This window comes from Trachurus trachurus (genome assembly GCF_905171665.1).
Source record: "Trachurus trachurus genome assembly, chromosome: 7".
NCBI lineage: Eukaryota > Metazoa > Chordata > Actinopteri > Carangiformes > Carangidae > Trachurus > Trachurus trachurus.
The window spans coordinates 20,676,199-20,695,705 of NC_139901.1; the positions used below are offsets into that span (position 1 = coordinate 20,676,199).

General features: G+C 42.2%; 1 protein-coding gene across 3 annotated transcripts; it reads right to left on the bottom strand.

The window, feature by feature from the left end:
• Positions 1-555: 555 nt before the first annotated feature.
• On the bottom strand, positions 556-19,060 carry mybpha (myosin binding protein Ha). Of its 3 annotated transcripts, XM_083974999.1 has the most exons (14): positions 18,822-19,060; positions 17,268-17,318; positions 16,390-16,455; positions 15,691-15,825; positions 15,109-15,276; positions 11,399-11,487; positions 11,117-11,312; positions 10,561-10,700; positions 9,613-9,772; positions 7,993-8,129; positions 3,750-3,936; positions 3,128-3,190; positions 1,002-1,044; positions 556-842 (listed from the first exon to the last, which is right to left on the bottom strand). In XM_083974999.1, the coding sequence occupies exons 1-12, from the start codon at positions 19,048-19,050 to the stop codon at positions 3,150-3,152; spliced, it is 1,599 nt and encodes a 532-aa protein (XP_083831125.1). In that variant the 5' UTR covers positions 19,051-19,060; the 3' UTR covers positions 556-842; positions 1,002-1,044; positions 3,128-3,149. The 3 variants fall into 3 exon arrangements, with proteins under 3 accessions (XP_083831125.1, XP_083831126.1, XP_083831127.1); XM_083975000.1 differs by lacking the exon at positions 17,268-17,318; XM_083975001.1 differs by lacking the exons at positions 16,390-16,455; positions 17,268-17,318.
• Positions 19,061-19,507: the final 447 nt, after the last annotated feature.

Genomic DNA, 19,507 nt, shown 5'->3' on the forward strand with positions numbered 1-19,507 from the left:
CAGCTGAAATCCCCAAAGTCCTCTGGACAGTTTTGGAGTCCCCAGACTTAGAAGGATGTCTGCTGGCTGCAGAGCCGTTTCCTATGGTGCCCGCTTCCTCTGGAACGACCACTCTGCTGATGTCTTCAAATTTAAACTTGAAACTCACCCTTTATGCCTGAATGTTCAGTTTGCACCTGTTACTGTTCTGCCACAATGGTTTGGCCTCACTTCTAATTAATATAGTATAGTTCATGTTATTCTGCAGATGATGATACTACAGAATATACTGAAATTGGAATTGTATTTCCAATAAAACATATCAATGGTATTTTTCCAGAGTGACAGTTATCACTGTACTCACATTGCCACCATGACACACTTTGACAGCCATAAGATCTGTGTGCATCATTATAGAATTACAAATCTGCAAACACACCATGATTTTTTTTTTTTTTTTACATTTTACATTTTACCCAGCCCAAAACATTGTGTAGCATTTTGCTTAGAAATATGTGTAGAGATCCATATAATATATAATAAAATACATTTTTTATTAAACATCAATATAGCCATTGCAATAGCATGTCTAAGGATTCACTGTTTTATTGAGAAGTACGTGTATATACTATAACAAACAGCAAAAGGACACAGGCAGAAAAACATGGTAAATATAACCGTACATACATTTAACCAACTAAAATAACTTGCAAACTGGGATGGGTCCTCCCTGCTGAGGGGAGTGGGTGAGTTGGGATGTGCTGGTAGAACTAGATATGGAGATGTTGGTATGTTCTGTCCCTTTCTTCATTATGTACACTGCTGCACAGCCAGCCATGACTTCCTTCACCTCCTCAAACACTCTGGACAAGATAAAAGAGACATACAGAGAAGGTTGGAGGGATTTATTACATATGAACCAACACACACACACATGCACGCACGCACATGCACACACATACACATACACATACACATACACATACACATACACATACACATACACATACACATGAACCCACCTTAAAACATAAGACCTGGACTTCTGCTGGTCCTGAAAAGCCACTGGTGGAAAGATAATTAAAGCAAGAAGAGGGTTAAATGGGGTCATGAGGTGTTAATATTCACTTCAGCCAAGAATGTTCTGGGAGAAACCGTGTGCGAGACTGTGGATTTGCATGACGTTGTGTGCGTGTGTGAGATCCACTGCGTATTTTCCATCGAGGATTAAATGGCTTGGTTTTTGTCCCCTTAGCCCATTCTCCCTTCTTCCCAGAGCACTCCACTTGGCCTGTTGACTCATGGTAATGTGAAGAGTTTGGCTGTGTGTCAGATCATCTGGAGTCATTTTTAGAAGCTGTGGAGTGCCGTGCTGACATCACCCCTAGCCCCCACCCAAAGGCGCTCCCTGTCTAATCCCTCGTTTTCCCCTTGAGGGGCCCTCCCATGTATGGCTGTGCCTTATGGGACCGCATCCTGACACCCTGTACTGACTCACAAGCATGATCACATCATCTATAGGGCGCATTTTGCACTTGACATGAAATGACTTCTTTGGTAATCTGATCACAAGTGGACAGCTGTAAATACAGGTGTGAACGCATCCAAATACATCCAGGATGCATTAAGGTCTGATCACTCGAGCCACGCTGGGAGGGTGGTCAGGAAGGCATGTGACCCCATTAGCAGTATAGTGTGAACACACATGTGTCCCTGAGCGTACTGAAGGTCAACTTTGTAGTGCACATGTTGCACAGCAACTGCATCCAGTTTATTTGCTTACGTCAAACAAGTAAGACTGAGAATTGAGGTTCTACGTTCAAGGTTGAGTACGAATGTGACACTGCAATCTTCATCTAAGAGTACAAAATGTTGGCAGTGGTCATGGTTTTTCAATGACAAAAACAACCGTGTGCTGCTGAGGCCACTCTGAGATGAATTTTGATTCCTTTTGCTAGCTAATGTTTTTAATCTATTTTACTGTAGCTCATTGTCAGCTGTCCTACTTGATTTCTCCTTAAAGGTCAAAATCCTCAACAGTCATCAGTTAAGTGCTTTAAACAGGAATTAAATTAGGAACTGAAAAGCAGACCCCACACAAAAAAAAACTCTTAAAGCTGCTTTGGCTTTCAGTCTTTGGTCAGTTTTCTTACAGGATATACACTTGCCAGTGTTAATACGATAATAATCCCAAGTGTGGTGGGGGTAGAAATTTAAGAAATTATCAAATGTCCCGCACCATGCATAGAAAAATCCAAATTATTTAATGAATGAATTTCTTGTCTAACTTTCAAAGACCAGGGTGAAGGCTAGTGAGCACAGATGAGGAAAGAGAATAAGTGTGGAAAGTGCCATCTAAGATATACACTAGCCTCTTGCTCATGGTGTACAGTAAGCATGGGCAGTTGTAGTGTTTCACAGTGGTATGTCCCTTACAGTTAGATAAAAGCATTATCCTTCACTCTCTAACTTGTTTACAATCTTCAACCATCCTGAGCATCTCTTCATCGACATGTCAATAAATCATCTCTCTCCTTGTTCTTCTCTGCTCAAATGTCCTGCTCTTCTCCCTCCATTTTTCCCTGTTGTCTGTTTCATCTTTCCACTCCCTCTCTCAGCACCTCGTGCTTTTTTTTAAACAATAATTAAACAGGGCTTCTCTTGTCAGCAGTAGAAATGACACTGTGAGCAAATCCTCCCTGGCACTCCTTGAAAGACTACACCCCTCGAGCATTTGAAAAGCTTAGATGAAAGTGCCAGTACCAAAACATGAATGTAGCTGCCTCATAGTGAGGGTATAGATAGAAACATGAAAGCTGTAAAAATATGAAATTTGGAATTTCTATTTGACAGACATTAACCTTTGCCACATTACCACTTCCAAAAGCGGAACATGTAATGTGCAACATTATTTTGATGCTTTGGGTTTAAGACCACTGCATTTCTGGGAGGGTCAGCAGACACAGGAGCATTATCAGCCCACCACACTGAGCTTCATCATCGCTGGCTTTATGTGTGAAAGCAGTAATGAGCTGTGTGTTGTCATTGCGATAGCTGTAGCATAAGAGAAATTTGTCTATGTGTATCATGTTTGTGTTCAAAACAATGCACAAATAAAAAATAGCATCTATTTGTCTTTGTTACGTACCATTGGACGTGTAGATTGTAGTTTATTTTCCCTTCCCCTTCTCAGCATCTGCAACCGTAACCTCTGTTGGGAGAGACATGTATGATTCATTTTAAATGGGTTAGTACATCAGTTACACAGTTTCATGTAAGTTTGAGATCAGGGAAATGGGAATTATTTGCTGGGACAAATAACAGATTCTTCAAATTCCCAAGATTTAAAGGGCTGCTAAAGGATAAATCTCGTGATAGTATCCATGTCTTTCTAACAAATACCATGAAAAGACCAAAAGTGACAAAGAATACCCATGGAAATTGTCTATTGACTGTGAATACAGTCTGATCAAACAGACCTGCACTGTTAACACTGTTTGGTTGCTGTTGTGCAGATCATTTCACTACCGTGCAAAAGGGCACTGCAGTTTATTTTCAGTCATCACTCAGACATATGTACTGCTGTAAACAGTGACTAATGCACTAAATCCAGAACTGTAAACAGCACCCAACAAATGCAGTCAATTTTCTATTGACAGCAGCGAGGACTGTAGCCTCTGCATATGGGGCGCCGCTGCGCCACACGACGCCCCTAATTTTATTTTATTTTTTTACCAGCCTTAACAATAACTTTGTGTGGAGATACGTACGTTTGACCTCCAGCTTGCAGGAGACAATAGCTTCTCCCTGGGCGTTCTTGGCTCTGCAGGTGTACACACCTCCGTCGAAGGTGCATGGCTTTCGGATCTCGAGGGAACAGATGCCCTGGTTGGAGATCTGACGGAACTTGGGGTCGTCGCCAATGATCATCTGATTTTTCATCCATTCGATCTTTGGCTGAGAGTGGGTGAGGAGACAGTCATTAAAAAATGAATCTGTACCCTATAAACACATTCCCTGTTTTATTATGGTGCCAAAAAACAAGATTTCCTCTCAGCTCATGCTGCTGTTTTGAAACTGTAGCATCACATGTGCTGATGATTTTTTTTAGCCACGCTGTCGGCCCCACCACCAGGATTAAATATCTCAACAATTCCTGGATGGTCGACCATGAAACTTTGTACAGACATTCATGGTGGCCAGAGAATCCTGTCGACCCTAGTGATCTCTTGACTTTTCACTGGTACAATCGGCAGCAGTTCACTTGTCCAGTCTTATCTCATCATCTTCTTGATGGATGCCCATGAAATAACATTTTTACTATCCAGTATCAATTTTACTACCCTTTCAAGTATGAATAGTAGAATTATTTTTAAAAAAATGAAAATTTGAGCTTTTTTAAACTTTGGCATACAGATGCATACATGTTTCACAACATGTAGGCTACTTCTTTCTACTGTATTAGAGCCACTTTTCAAACTTTGTATCTATCCATAATCTTTTTACACACAAAACATCTGAGTAGACTCGACATTCAGTTTGTTCAACCTGAGTCTTGCAGGGAGCTCAGACAGTCTGTCCTAAGCGTGACAGTTAGGTATAACGGGAATAACATAAACCTTCTCCTGACCTCAGATATGTACTGCTCTGGGTTTCAGTGACACTCTCCCTGCATGGATTTCCTCATCGTCCAACTTCTTGCAAGGTGATTCTGGTTATTGAATTACACCTCAGCTGATGCATCTCAGAGCAGAGAGTCTTCGACCCTTGCTCACTGATGTCTTAAACATATTTAGTTCTGCTTATGATAAGTTTTCAAAATAGATGTTTCTTCTATTTTAAGCAGTGAGAGAACTGACGTATTGGTTTAGAAGGTAAAGAAGGGCAAATATTTGCAGGAGTATGTAGGTCATTCTGTAGTGAGGTAACGGCTGTCCTTTGATTTTTTGTATAAAATGTTAATTCACAAAGATTCAATCAAATGGCTTTGATATTTTGACATTCAAGCATTCAAGGATTTGATTTAAATGTTAAATGAAGTTGGACAAAAAAAAAAAAGTTGTACTAAGGTGGGCAGACACTGTGAGGTGAAAATTAATGCCATCCGTTGGGTACCCTCAGTTGTCATTACCCCTGCTGGTGGAGGAGGTGGAGCATGACAAATTGAGTGACATGTTTTCATGTCGACCACGCACTGTATATTTGACCCTTTGGCAGTGGAGGAGATGCTGCTGATGTTGATGATGCTGTTGCAAACCAACACCTCCAACACACATTAATGCTGCTTGTGTGGTGATGTGAGGAGAAGTGCAGGTTTCATATGATTGCATGAGATCATAGTTTGGATCAGTGCATCAGATGGAATCGAAAAAAGTAGGATTTTGATGTGTAAACATTTCTAGCCATGATAGCAGTGTGACTATAGGATGCATCACTAGGACATTTTGTACAGATGTCCAGAGAATGACCTCCCCAACCTTTACTTTTTTATCAAATCTTACACTGCACTTTAACTCAGTTTAATTTATCTTACCTTCAGTTAAAACTCATCACCTGTGTTGCGTATCTCTGAGCCTGGTGGTCAGCTTTGTCTAAATGACATTAAGATAACAAGCCAAACAAAAAAAGTAAATCCTCCCACTTGTCTCTGCTGCTCTTATAATCTTCCTCTGTCCCATCATGTTTCTGTGTTTGGACATTAGGTGTCTATGGATCTCACTGGGATAATCAGTCACACTGATAACAGAGCTGCTGTCTGGATAGGTGGCAAAAATAGTACCTTCTGCACTTCAGCCATGAGAGGACACTAAGCTATACCTCCTATCACTGTGTCTTCTTTGTCTTTCCTCCTTATCTTTTCGGTGCTCTCTGCCTCTTTATGTGACAGCTCTTTATCAGAGGCAGCAGAACAACTTATCACACTACATGCCTTTCTGCCAAACCTCCTCAACAGTGTACCCTGTGCCAGCTGAGAGAAGGCGGCTCACTAACACACTTGCAGGCCACATATACTGTATGTGATATAATATAATTTACACTTGCTATAAAGAGAAAGTGTTTGAGGTGAGAAATTTCATTTTATGTAATTATGTGACTTAATACAGTTAAGTCTCTGATTGTTGACATTTTAGGGATTAATCTGAGAGTTTCATATGAACAGGGTCAACCATGGGTTAGGTCCACATCCAGAGTAAGGAGAGTATTAAATGTCTCTCTTTCCATGGTCCCCTACAAATGATGTGTGGATATGTTTTCACACAGCTTCTACAACCCAGTTGCTCTAATTGAAGGATCCGAGCCTGTTAGGCCACAGGAACAACCATGCAAGCAAGATTAATTTAGACTTGTTGGGTAGACTCTACACCAGGCATGGGCAACCTATTCCACAAAGGGCCGGTGTGGCTGCAGGTTGTTGTACCAACCAACCAAGAGCACCCAGTTTGACCAATCAACTGTGCAGCTGCTTGTTTGGAAAGAAAACCTGCAGCCACACCGGCCCTTTGTGGAATAGGTTGCAGATGCCTGGTTTACACAAAGATCCTTAGGCCCAGGGCACGAATCAACAGCTGAATCTTTATTTTCAAATGCAGGAGTCCGCAGAGTGTGTCACGAGCCATAAACAACTCTACTGTCGTGCACACAGACACATGCATTTGTTATCTCTTCTCAGCTGTTTTGAGCCCAACCCAATCTATTAACCATCACTCCCTCTTTTCTTAGTCCCAAGAAATGTTGATTGCAGCCTGAGCCAACTCCAGTTCCTCTTTGTCTTGACTACTCTAGGGTGTGCACACTGTCCGACCACTGCTGTACTTGATGACAGGCCAAGGACGGCTAGGACACATTATCAAATGCATGTCCATCATGGCTGGCCACCTAAGCTGTTTGCGTCAGCCAGACAACTGTAAAGATATGTTTAACCGGAGCAGTGGTCGCCAAGAACAGTGAGAGACATACTGAGATCTCATACAGACATTCCAGTGCAAGCCCTGCCCCATTTATACAGTGAACAGCAGTGATATTAATACCTCATTTGAAGCAGTTGTACCGTGCTCTCTCTTCACTAAGAACAAGGTCCAGTGTGTAATAATTGGCAAGGTTTATTGGCAAAATCTGAATATACTACCCATAAATATGTTCGCCTAAGTGTATAATAGCTATAAACTAAAATGTGTTTGGTTTTTGTAGCCTTATAATTCTTCTTTTATATATACATATAGCAAGGGTCTTGCTTTAGAGTGTTGCCATCTTGCGCCGCCATGTTTGTACGGCAGCCCCAACAGAAAATCCAGCCAGCCAGAGAACACGTTTCGCGAGTTTCGCCAACAAAGAAGGTGGAAGGAAAGAAGAAGGAGGAGGAAACAGCAGACATATTGTAAAATGGTTTAGATCTTCACCTCATTACTCCATGCTCCTGAAATACTCCAGTTGTTTACCAGTCATGGTAAACACGTTTTTTTGTCCTCTGAGGCCGACGGGAGGGTTAGCACTGCAAACTAGAATCTGAACGATGTCACGGTTTTCCCTCCATTTTACACACTGGACCTTTAAATCCAGGACAACAGATCAGAAAAAACAGGACTCAGGCTTCATATGAGACATACCTTAAATCTTGACAGGACATCCTATCCTTCATTTGTCCATATAATCAGCAGATGTTTTCCCAGGGTGTCCTGGCTGTGAGCATGTGCTCCTAACATCCAATCAGGTGTAAAAATAGCAACCACTCAACAGCTGGTATTACTGTAGCTATCAGTGATACATAGCAGGAACACCACCGTGATCCTGGACAAGATGCACTCCAAGATAATAGATGATAGGGTTGTGATTGAATTAACTCTTATTTCTTTGACGGCATTATTGGCAAATATTTGGTCTCGAGTCTTTATATTAGATAATCTTAGATAAGAAACTGAGCATATTTATATTTTACCCTGGATGCACTGATCCATGGGCCTGTATTCAGACTGCACTGGCATACAGAGACATGCAGCAAGTTAGTGCGTGTCTCACCTTGGGAGACCCGCGAACAGAGCACAGCAGCTTGGTTGTGTATCCCACAGTGGCGGCACGGTCGCTGAGGGCTGTGGTGAACTTTGGTGCCTCATTGAAGTCATGCTCCTGGTACTCAGGAGGCTTGTACACAATACCTGCAGGAACACATGGAGCAAGGTAAAGATCTGAGTGTTTCCTGTAAAATTACAACAATCTGAAAACATGATCCTTTGGTAGGTATTTGAGGAATAGTAATAAGTGACAGCACTGGAAGCTTTTCACAGTGAAGCAGCTGCAGTGATGTGACATACAGGAGCACTGAGTGAACACTAGAGGATGATGATTATGTAACATCTGCCGAGTAGCGGGGGAGCAGTGTTTCATATATATTCCACTTTTTTAAGGAAATATTCTCCTTCATTCAAAAGTTTGTGCTGCGTTCAAGCTTTCAAAAACATATTTGTACAATTCATGTATCTCTCTCTGTATCTCCCCTGCAGGCAAGAAGCTGGCAATTCTCAGCTCGTCCTTTACCTAAAATGCAATTAGCCTATCTGTCTGTATAATAATGTTCAGAACTGTGAAACTAACTAGCCTTCCTATCACTGTTGTTGTTTCAGCCAGGAGTTGCACATTTCAACTTCACTGGTTGTGTAAGATTACTTAGGTATGGTGGCCCTGTCAGCTCAACACACTGTAACTTGAGAAAACATTATGCAAACACATGAATGTGCTGCACAACTAGCCATAAGAGGGCAGTGAACAAGTTCCATCCGACTTCATCAGTTTATTTTTGAAATTTCTTTATTTGGATAAACCCCTTGAGATGTATCATCTCGTTTTCGAGGGGGCCCAAAAATCTTTAGTGCCGTGTTGTGGGACGTTGGTGTATTTGTATGTGTTTTCTTAAGTTGCATGAGTTGAACTCTTAGGGCCACCATACTTCAAAAAGAACAATATAATATAATTAATGTTCATATTTTCATAAGCTGATGACCCGTGGACAATGCCACAGGCAATACATTTGCAGTAATGTGCAGCATATGCTTAATAGAAATTCTGTTTTCAGTTGAAGGAAATAGTCAATAGTCAAAAGCTTAGCAGAGAACAAACTAAATATAGTCAACTGAATCTTGTTATCGCCACTTCCCCTCCTTTCAGATCATTAAAGAGAGAACAGAAAAAAACATCACATGATACCAAGGAACACATACGTATGCACAGGCCTTTGCAAACCACAGAGATTTAGTGTACTGACCTACAGGACGTCACCACACAACATTTTGGGGGTGGCAAGCACAGGTAAATATAAACACATCCTCAAACACACACACATACAAGAAAAACATTTGCTCTCACAGCTGTCTTAATGATGTCGGAGCCTCTTTAAATCTATTTCGGTAGCAGCTGAGCACTGGCCAAGAGAGCTGCCCACTTATGATTAAAGCAGTGCCAAAGCCACTTCCACTCCTCAGGTCCTCTCTTTAAACACACACACAAACACACACTGACAACTCTTGCAGACACATGCTCATTAAAGTGTAAAGTACCCACTGCAGCCCTGCCTCCAAAACTCTTGCTCATTTACACAATCTGACCCCAGGAGAATTAAAGTACTGTATATATCAAAAGAGTCACCTGTCTTCTGGATGGTGGCCACGTCCTTGGTGGTGGCACAATTCTCACTCATGCCTACTTTGTTCAGGGCGAACACTCTGAAGGTGTACGCGTTGCCCATGATGAGGTCTGAGACGGTGGCGGTTAGCCTGTGGTAGTGCTCCAGCACTGTGAACCAGTCCTGCAGGTGGAAAACACACCAGACGGCTCGTTCAGTACAACATTGACAGGAATCGGTTATTACCAAAGGGGTGTCGATCAACCAATCATCAACCATGGACTATCACTTTTATATAGACTGATTTATCTTTTCCTAATCCATTGTCTTCATCCTCTTTCAGGATTTTCTTTTCACTGTCTCCAACAGTTTTCACTCTCTCTCGCTCCTTCTCCTTCATTTAAGTCCCTAAACAAGGCTGAAGCTCAGAGGTGACAGAGCATTTGCCGCTGCTGCACCCACGCTTTGGAATGAGCTGCCTTTAAATGTCAGACAGGCCGCACTTTTACTCCCTCGCCTTTAACTCACCTTAACTTTTTTGTCTGTCATTCCCTAAAAGCACTTGCAGTGAGCTGGTTTGTTCCTTTATTCAGCTTTTTTTTTGCTTTGTTTGTTTGCCTTTTCTTGTTGTTTTTTTGAAGTGACTTTGTGTTTGTGTCTTTATGCCTTTTACCTTAATTTATGTCTCAATGTGAAGCACTTTGGCTTCCCCTGTGGTTTTTAAATGTGCTATATAAATAAAGTTGATTGATTGATTGATTGATTGATTGATTGATTGATTGATTGATTGATTGATTGATTGATTGATTGAAGTAATACAAGCAGCACGTGCTGGATAACAACAGGTCTTGCTGTTTCTACATGAGCCTCATTGTGTAGCTACATTTGCAGAGATACTCCTTAATTCACACATGTTTCTAATGTGGGCTCTTGTTAATGAATAGATTTGTACATGTACAACATCTTCCTACCCCAGTCTTTTTGTCGGCCTTCTGAACGGTGTATCCAGTGATTTCTGTGTTGCCACTATCCTTGGGAACAGTCCATTCAAGAGCAGCATTGAAGCCCCAGCTGTCCACCAGTTTCACACTGGCAGGAGGACCGGGCAGCTCTGAGGAGACACATCACATCAACTACAGCATAAAAGAAGATTCAAATTATAAGCAGTGTGTTCCTCAGAGAAAGTAAGATGTCTGCTCCCAGCCATGATAGATCAAAAATGATTTACATATTTGTTTAGCAATGCCTCTAATGTGTGGCTGCATGTTCAACTGCAGCAGCTGACAGCAGGTTCAAACACAGGGTCAAAGAGCGTTGTTGTTAAAGGTGTGATGTATGTTGTCTAGTGCTTTGGATTTCTGTAGGAGGAAGTCACAAGTCTCAAAACTAACGAGCCGATTCATCAGGGAGGTCTGAAATAAGTCGGACATTTACACATGTTGCACGCACACCTGTTGCCATGAGGACATACTCTGTGTGCAAACCTGTTTATGTTGTGTGCAAACATGCGTGCCACATGCAACTCACCAACAATCTGAATGGTAATGTTGGCTTTGTCGTCAAAGCTGTCCACTTTAACAGTCAGCTCGTAAACACCAGAGTCCTCCCTCTGAGATGTGCGGATAAACAGGATGCTGTCCTTGTCAGAGTTCCTGATATTGACCCTCTTTGTATCCACAGGCTGACCATCCTTCAGCCAGGACACCACAGGCTTGGGCTTGCCCTGAGGACGAAGGTGACACAAGCTGAAGTGTGATGATTTTATAGAAGTTACTTATGGACTTTTATTATATGTTTGTGCTGGCTTACAAGAAACGGGACGACCAGGTTGATCTGCTCTCCAACATGCTTGACGTGACGGGATCTGAGAACACGGGGCAAGCGGATCTTGGGTCGGTCTGAAAAATAGAAACTCAAGTCAAGCTCAAGTTCCACTTGTGCCTCATCCACCACCATGTTATCTAATCTGATTAACTCATCTGCTGTTCTTAACACATGATATAACCTGGACAACTGAACCCAATCATCCATTTGACAGCCATAGGTAGCATTACCAGCTGTCAGTGTGCAGAGTACAAATTGTGTCAAGCACAGTCCCCAGTGGGGCCGTGCAGGTTCAAAATGACAGGTCAACAAGATCAAAATAGGCTAGCCATAGTGAAGAAAAGCATCATCGCTGAGGGAGCTAAAATTAATCGACAAAAGTTGTTATCCATTTTTAACAGTTTTGCCGAAAGCAGATTGTTTCATATGGTGCTGTATTTTAATGATTTATAACTGTAACCAAAAATGAACTGGTATGGTATTGATTTTCAGAGCAAAAATTCAAAATATTCTCTTTTCAACTTTCATCTGTCATATGAATAACAGCTTGAATATCTTTGAATTTTAAATATCTGAATCAACATTAGATTCATCAATATCGAAATTATCATTAATCACGGCTGCAGACACAATATCATTGTAAATGTTATTAGTCATAACATTTCATTATACCTACACAAAGACAGACACAGAAAGAACAGGAGTAAAGACACAAAAACAAACATTTGTTTTGCATTCTTAAATCAGGTCTTTCATAGATAAACCCAACGTCTGACATTCAGTCACAAAACAACATCACACTTGTCACAAAACAACACATTGCATATCTGCAGAAAAGCACAGTATCTGGGCAGAGAGAAGCAAAAGAGGAAGACCCCTCATCCTGACCTGCAATTCTCAAAATAGCTATAGTGACGAGAACCTCGACACGTGTTCCCTCATGTCATGCACAAAGAAGCAACAGGAAGATGTCGTCACTTTCAGCTGACAGGAGCGGCTCAACGTCACATTTAGAGTCGGAGTGTCTGAAAACTGTAAATACCTAAATCGATTGCAAAGACTGCTTGTGTGCTATGGCTAAAAGATAGCTGGACTATCATATGGCTGAAGCTGCATCGCTGGTTGGGCTCCGTGAGACCAGCCGCTATGCTGGGTGGTTTCACTCAGGCTGGGTGCTAAGTATCAGCAACAGCATCTCTCGCATGTTTCTGCATAAGCAGCAAATGTCTGAAAAGCTCTCTGGGCTTACAGGATACATAAAACCACCAGGCTGCTGCCCTCCATCACCTATCACCCTGCTGCAGCCTTCACTTCTGCTCGTCCACTCCACATGTCCTCCTGTCTCAATACATATCAATGGCCTGTCCATCTTTTTTCTACCCATCTCACTGTCACATTTTCTCCTGTTTCTCTCCATACCACTTGATTTCTTGACCAGAAATATCTCATCCACCTAGTTCTAACATTTGTCACCTTAGCACATCGGCAGATGCAGGGATCGGGCTCCTGGAACTATCATTCCACATGAAGATCAGGTCTGCCTCCAGATTTGGCTCAAACACTAATCCCCACTAATGAACACACTTCCCAGCAATGCCCAGAAGTTCTGAAGGCATTACAGTATCCAGCAGCCAGCAAGGCCCCCTGCAAACAATCTGTAATCTGTCTTTGTCTCTGGATAAAGTGTCTTTGTTGAGTGGGGGGTGGGGGGGTGGGGGCTTTCAGCATATGTAGGACAGCATGTCTTTATCAGATGGATGTCTGGTCCAGCAGTGTGTGACTGACACACAGCTGAATTTACAACCCAACAAGCCACCCAGTATCCATCAATTAGGCTCACGTTTCGCTCACCTCAGATGACCAGCAGTTCTGGTTGCATGACCGCATTTCTCCACCTAAGTTTCCTGTTTGTTCGCAGTGGTTTGAACCCCACACCAGCGAATAAACTCAGAGACAGCGAGCTGCACCACTGAAAGTGGATAACTGAGGTATGTCAGCTCAGGTCTACACCACGTCAATGTGACTCAGTGTGACTGCCGGTGGTAATTCACGGCTGCAGTAACGAAACCAAGTTTGGTTTAAACAAACAAACAGGAAATTGACAGTACGATTTCAGCAAACCACCTATGTATGTGGGTGTGGTGGTGCAGACTAAAGAGATGTGAGGAAATCAGCACCCATGTGTTTCAAAGTCTTGATTTTGACTTTCATTTCAACTGTAAAAAAGGCAATTCCTGATATATTAAAGTCCAAATGGAATTAGCAAAGGTGCCCAATTTTGACAATTCTTTAAAAAACCCTGCCTCGTAGATGTTATAGAGTAGGATTGACTGTTAAAACCCAATTCACTGAATCTTAAAGCTGACATTATATGTTTGTTTGGCAGGATTACAATGATAGACTGTGGACTACAAGCAGAGTTCTTGTATGGCATTTAATTGGAGTAGAAGCGGCTTCTTTTCAAAAAGCTCCCTTTCTTTCTTTCTTTTTTGTTTTAGCTTTCTCAAAGTCAGGTATTATTAAAAAAACACTTGTTGATATCGCCACTGAAAATTTGTAGTAACTGCTATGCTTGCAGCTCTGTGAGCTAAGTGCTTATATCTGCATGCTCACAATGATAGCTGCTAATATGCTGATGTTTAGCAGATATAATGTTTACCAAGCTAACCATCTTGGTACAGCATGCTAATATTTGCTAATTAGCACTAAACACAGTGCAGCTGAGGCTGCTGGAAATGTTCTGTCAGGGCAGAACAATTCACTTATGTCAAAATGTGCAGGACATTTAAATTATGAGAGGTTCAGTGAGTGTTTATACCATACCCCTGATCCAGTATGTCTGTAGAGCCTAAATTCAGTTCAATTAATCAAGCATTGATTATTTACTTATTTACTTAACATTATTCATATACATTTAGTTTATCAGTAATTGTCAAGTTGCAGACAAAAAACAGTTGATGGTTTGGACTTTTGGAGTGCCAAAACAAATATAGCAACAGTCACATATCAGTGTAACATGCATTGTACATTATATTATGTCCATAGAGTTGCCATTAATGTAAGAAACAAGGAGCAAATTTGTGTACTTGACCTTCTTAGACCTTCTTATTTGTGATGCCAAACCTGCAGTTACTGTTGAGGATGTGTGTACATACGACTGAAAGCATGATTTACAGCTAATGAAAGCACATGTCAGCACCTGTGAGATTTATGTGCATGCATCTGTGCAGTCTATCTGAGGCCCCGGCGGTCAACACCACTACTGCCTCCCTGGTTGCAACATGAGTATTTTAAGGATAGGTCATAAGTTACAACTATCAGAGAGCTCTTGATAAAGAGGTAAGAGACACACAATCTTATAAGTTGTCTTCTCGAGGCAAGTGAAAACCTCAAATATCAACTCTGGACAAATTTATGGAGAGAAACCCAAACAACTTTTTGACTTTTTTTTTGCACTTTTGGACACTAAAGCCCCGCTCCACATACAGAAGACAGAAATCCTAATTTTACCACATAAGACATATCTGTTACTCCTTTGAAATAAAGTGTCAGCTTCTACAGGGACAAGCTTACAGTAAAAGTGCAGTTTGGGGGTTTAACTGCTTTTCTCTGCATTGATTCATAGAGTGAAATTTCCTTTTAAGTGCACACTGCTGTGCTGCCCTCTTTGAGAAATGACACTGGCTGCCACTCACCAACAACCTCACGGATCGGCACCGGCTCAGCGAGTGTCCCAGGTTCGCTGCGGCCACCAGGGTTTACAGCCACCACACGTACATGCAGCAGGTCGCCGGTTGTCAGATTCTTGATGCAGTAGCGGTTTGATGGGGTCAGCTCCTCGTTACTAACAACCCAGTCTGTCGCTGCAGGGAAACCCATGGTTGGTGTTAGTGTATAGCTTTTACTGCAGATTTTACAGCTGTTGTACATAAAGACAATTAAACATGTGAGTTTTCTATAATTTCACAAAGCGTAAAACATCCCTTAATGGGGCATGTTAAGTGGTTTATCGCCTGTCGACACAAGTTTACAAACAACCTGCCCATAAGAAGTACCCTTTGGCCAACATGATGAAATCTTAGAAGGCATGCTGTCATCTGAGCAAACGAGTGCTTCTAAAAGTGGTGTCAGGAGATACAGTGACAGCCGGTGAAATGCTGCCTGCCGTATACGGCCTGGACCCAGCTATGAGTCTATCTGCCCTCTGACACTCCAGGGACAGGTGCAGGCCTCGCAGCCTCAGATACATACTGTACACACACATACACAGAACTCACTTCCATCCTTGCAGTACTCGATGGCGTATCCATCCAGGCCGGAGTCGCCGATGGTCTCCGGCGTCTTCCATTTAATGGTGAGGCTGCATTCGTTCACGTCCTCCACAGACACATCCAGAGGAGCGCTGGTGGGGACTGAGGGAGGTTCAAACACAGCAGATTAAGTACTGGTTGAAGAGGAGGATGACCTGAGGCGACACTGAAAACAAAAGGCTGCACTAATTATCAGTATTTACAGTTTAATCATTTTGAACAAAGAAGAGAGTATCCATCACTGTTTCCAGGGTTTTTATACATTTGATCTCTCCAACCAAACACCCAACACCCAATATTGTTCAAGCAGCGAATCTTCCCACTTGAGAAGCTGGAACAAGATATATATATATATATATTTTTTTTTTTTGGGGGGGTATTTTTGCTTGATAACTGGTTGAACTGAAAGAATAAACCAAATGGCCAGATTAAAGACAGAATTTTTAGATAAAATTAAAACTGAAGTTCCATCAGTATGTAAACACCCAAACAAACTCTCAAAAGTTTTAACCATCTTGGAGAATTCATTACCACACACTTCACATGGTAAAAATCTCATTTCAGAATAGATTTTCCAATTTATCCCTGTTGTAATATTTCAGATTGACCATGACTGAGTGTTCAAAGCAGAACCAAGCTAACAGCAAAGCGTAAAGTTGGCGTTACCTGCAGGAGGTGGAGGCGTGGGGGCCTTGGGTGGTTCCTCAACCACAGCAGCTTCTGCTGGAGCAGCTAGCAAAGCAGGAGGTTAATGTTATTATGGAAACAAACGCCAGCAATGAGGACCTGATGTATCCCCACAGCATCTTTTCCAAAGCAATAACTTTTTAATATGATCAAATTTGCATATGTGCTACAGCATCCCGATCACATTTCTGGGGTTTCTACTGGAAAAGATCCCAGGAAGTTGTAGGTTTGTAAAATATCCAGTTGTTCTCACAGCTGGGGAGAAGCATAGTGGCTGGCACTTGATTGATGATTATGTTAAACAAAGTCATCAATGTTTGCAGTGTATTTTATGGCTGAGTAGTAATGTTATTGTCTGTGTGCTGGTTTATGTTCACTGTCTGTGGGAGCATCTGCAGCAGGAGCAGCAGCTTGCATTAAAATACCATTAGGGGAAGACAATTAGCAATTTACATTATGACATTACTCATGCAGGAAATTAATCTGTTTCAAGCTAATTTGATCAAGATATGTTTGAGTGAGGCATGCAATGAGACAGAGCAGTGTGGACAAAGGCTTTCTGTATTCACGCTGACAGGACTAGGTGGAATTATGACCCCAAAACACCCCTGAACACTTGATTTAGGACACAATGTAGGAGATCTGCACACACAGAACCAAACCCTTGTGGACTTTCAGAAAGACACAGAACTCAAAGAGGAAATTTCACACATGACAGACACAGAAATACCAATACACATAATAGATCATGAGCCATAGGCATACACGGCATGCGTAGTGGGACGCAACGTAACACACACAAACATATATCATGCATTACAGCTTGTTTGCGTGGACAGCCTGTGGTGTGTGTTTACCCTCAGCAGGAGTTGTTGAATCAGCTCCTCCGTCGGCGGCCGCGGCCTCAGCTGAAGTTAGGGGGTTACATGTTGAGGTTAGAGGGCACAAACAGAACCAGTCGCTCTACCACAGCCACCACTTATGTACTTTAACACCAAGGTCAGGTGAGTGACATCCATTGGAAATTTGAATGAGAAAAAATAGGCACAAATGAGTGAGAGTCAATGGTTCATCTCAGGTGTTAGCAGTACCTGGCGGTGATGTAGATAATGGTGGTTTCAGCTATTTAACCATTATAGAAGTCCACTGTATTCTGGGCTGCTACCTGTTGTTACCTTTTACAGGAACAGGGACTTATACAATGGATAATTTACTCTAAAGGGTTAATAGTCATAAGTCATGAACAGATTGTAGCATTAATGATACTGTGATCTACAACAAGCAGCTGGATGTTAGATGCATATCTGCAGCTAATAAAGGAAGCATCCTGTATAAGACAATGCAGCTTTGGGTCTATTTGTCCAGTCACAGTTGTAAATTAAGTATGGCGACTGCTATAAGCTGCAATGTCCAGTCTCCAGCAACCCTGATTTGTTCTTAATTTGTGTTCTCCTCTGCTGCACATGCAGTGACTTAGAGCAGGTGCAAGGATTAAAGTTTTTTTTTTTTTGACAAAGTGGTCACAGTGTGTTTGTTCATTGGTCATCTGCGGACACCTACTTTATCTGTGACAAGTTTCCAGTAAAACTGGGTAGGTTCAATTATTACAACATAACAATAAATTCAGATAGAAATTGTGGACATTTCCCTACTTTGAATTTGTTGCTTTGCTTTGCTCCTCTGGTGGACCTTTACAACTAAAATTAAAAAAGGTTTGAATTGCAGGAGCCACTGTGTCCACAAATGCAACATAAGGGAAATTGCGTGACTACACTGGTTAGAAATATTTCTCTCTAATGATGCTCATTTACTCTCAGCTGGCAGTTTACTAGGTGCAATTAGATAAAACTAATAAACCCTTATACCACAGTGCTGTAATAAATCCTCCCTATATGAGGGTTCGGTTTTTATTGAAACTGTTTCAGTGAGTTGTTGATTCAACTTTATGGTCATTGTGGAGGCAGTGCTGAAAACCTGTGCTGGTGCATTATAGACTACACTACACAGTTGTGTTTCTCTTGAATGCAAGTCAGTATCACAATGCAGTTCAATAACATCACAAACTACAACCCCCCGAAATGACCATTAAGTTGAATCAACACCTCTTAGGTGTGGTTATAACCCGCATACCACTTTATGGAGGTTATAAAATTGCAGTGAACCCTCTTAATGTTGAAGGGAGGATTTAGTGCAGCACTATTTTCAGCTGATTGTACCTACTAAAGTGGAGAGAGTTACCTCTCTGCTTCCAAACTCTTGTCACCAACAAAAGCAGCAGCCTGATAGTGATTTATTGCTCCATGCTTGTGAGAACCTAACCTAGCTGAGAGCAGTAGAGCTAACCTCCAATCCAGTTACTGCAAAAAAGGAATTTTCGTGGTTAAGTTGACTTTAGCTCCATGGTACAGCACCTGGGGCGCTTTCCTCCGCAGCGGGGGTGTCCTCAGCTGGGGCAGCGGGGGCCGCCTCTCCCTCGGCGGGGGCAGCCGCCGCCTCAGCCGGTGCCTCAGCGGGAGCAGCCTCCGCAGGTGGAGCCTCTACCGGGGCGGGCTCGGGCTCTGGGGCGGGGGCGGGCTCAGGTGCCTTCTCCACAGCCTTCTTGGCCGGGGACTTCTTGATGGGGGCAGGTTTGCCTGGCATCGCGCTGACAGACGGCTACTCCTCTGGATGGAGGAGCCAAGAGGGTCTTAAGTAATATATAGGGCTGTGGGTGAGGGATGGTGGGGTTGTGCGCAACTCCACCCATTCCCAGACTTTGATGCCTCCCTCCCTGTCTCTGTCAGGCCCCCTAAACTACACAGACAGGAAACATCCTGCCTTATTATAACCCCTCCAACGTTTCTTTTTCACTTTTACACGTCATTAATCAAATCATTAAATTATTTTCAATTCAATTATGCCAAATTATTTGGCATTTCTTGAAACAGGATGAGGCCCAAATCTTGTTTTCCCCAGAAAAAAACACATCCTACTAACATCACCACAGCCTCATGCAGTCAGAAACAGTGAAATTAGCGCCCTCCAGTGGAAAAGAGTATGAAAGCAGACATCCTAGGTAGTGATGTGAAGAATGGCATGACTTTATTGTGTCCATTGC

Bases quoted from the DNA above. Each gene is read 5' to 3' on its own strand.
- mybpha (XM_083974999.1), bottom strand. From the start codon at position 19,050: ATGCCAGGCAAACCTGCCCCCATCAAGAAGTCCCCGGCCAAGAAGGCT. The intron at 9,773-10,560 runs GTAGGAAGATGT...TTCCACCTGCAG, and splicing joins AGGCCGACAAAAAGACTGGG to GACTGGTTCACAGTGCTGGA. The intron at 3,191-3,749 runs GTACGTATCTCC...CTCTCCCAACAG, and splicing joins CTGCAAGCTGGAGGTCAAAC to AGGTTACGGTTGCAGATGCT.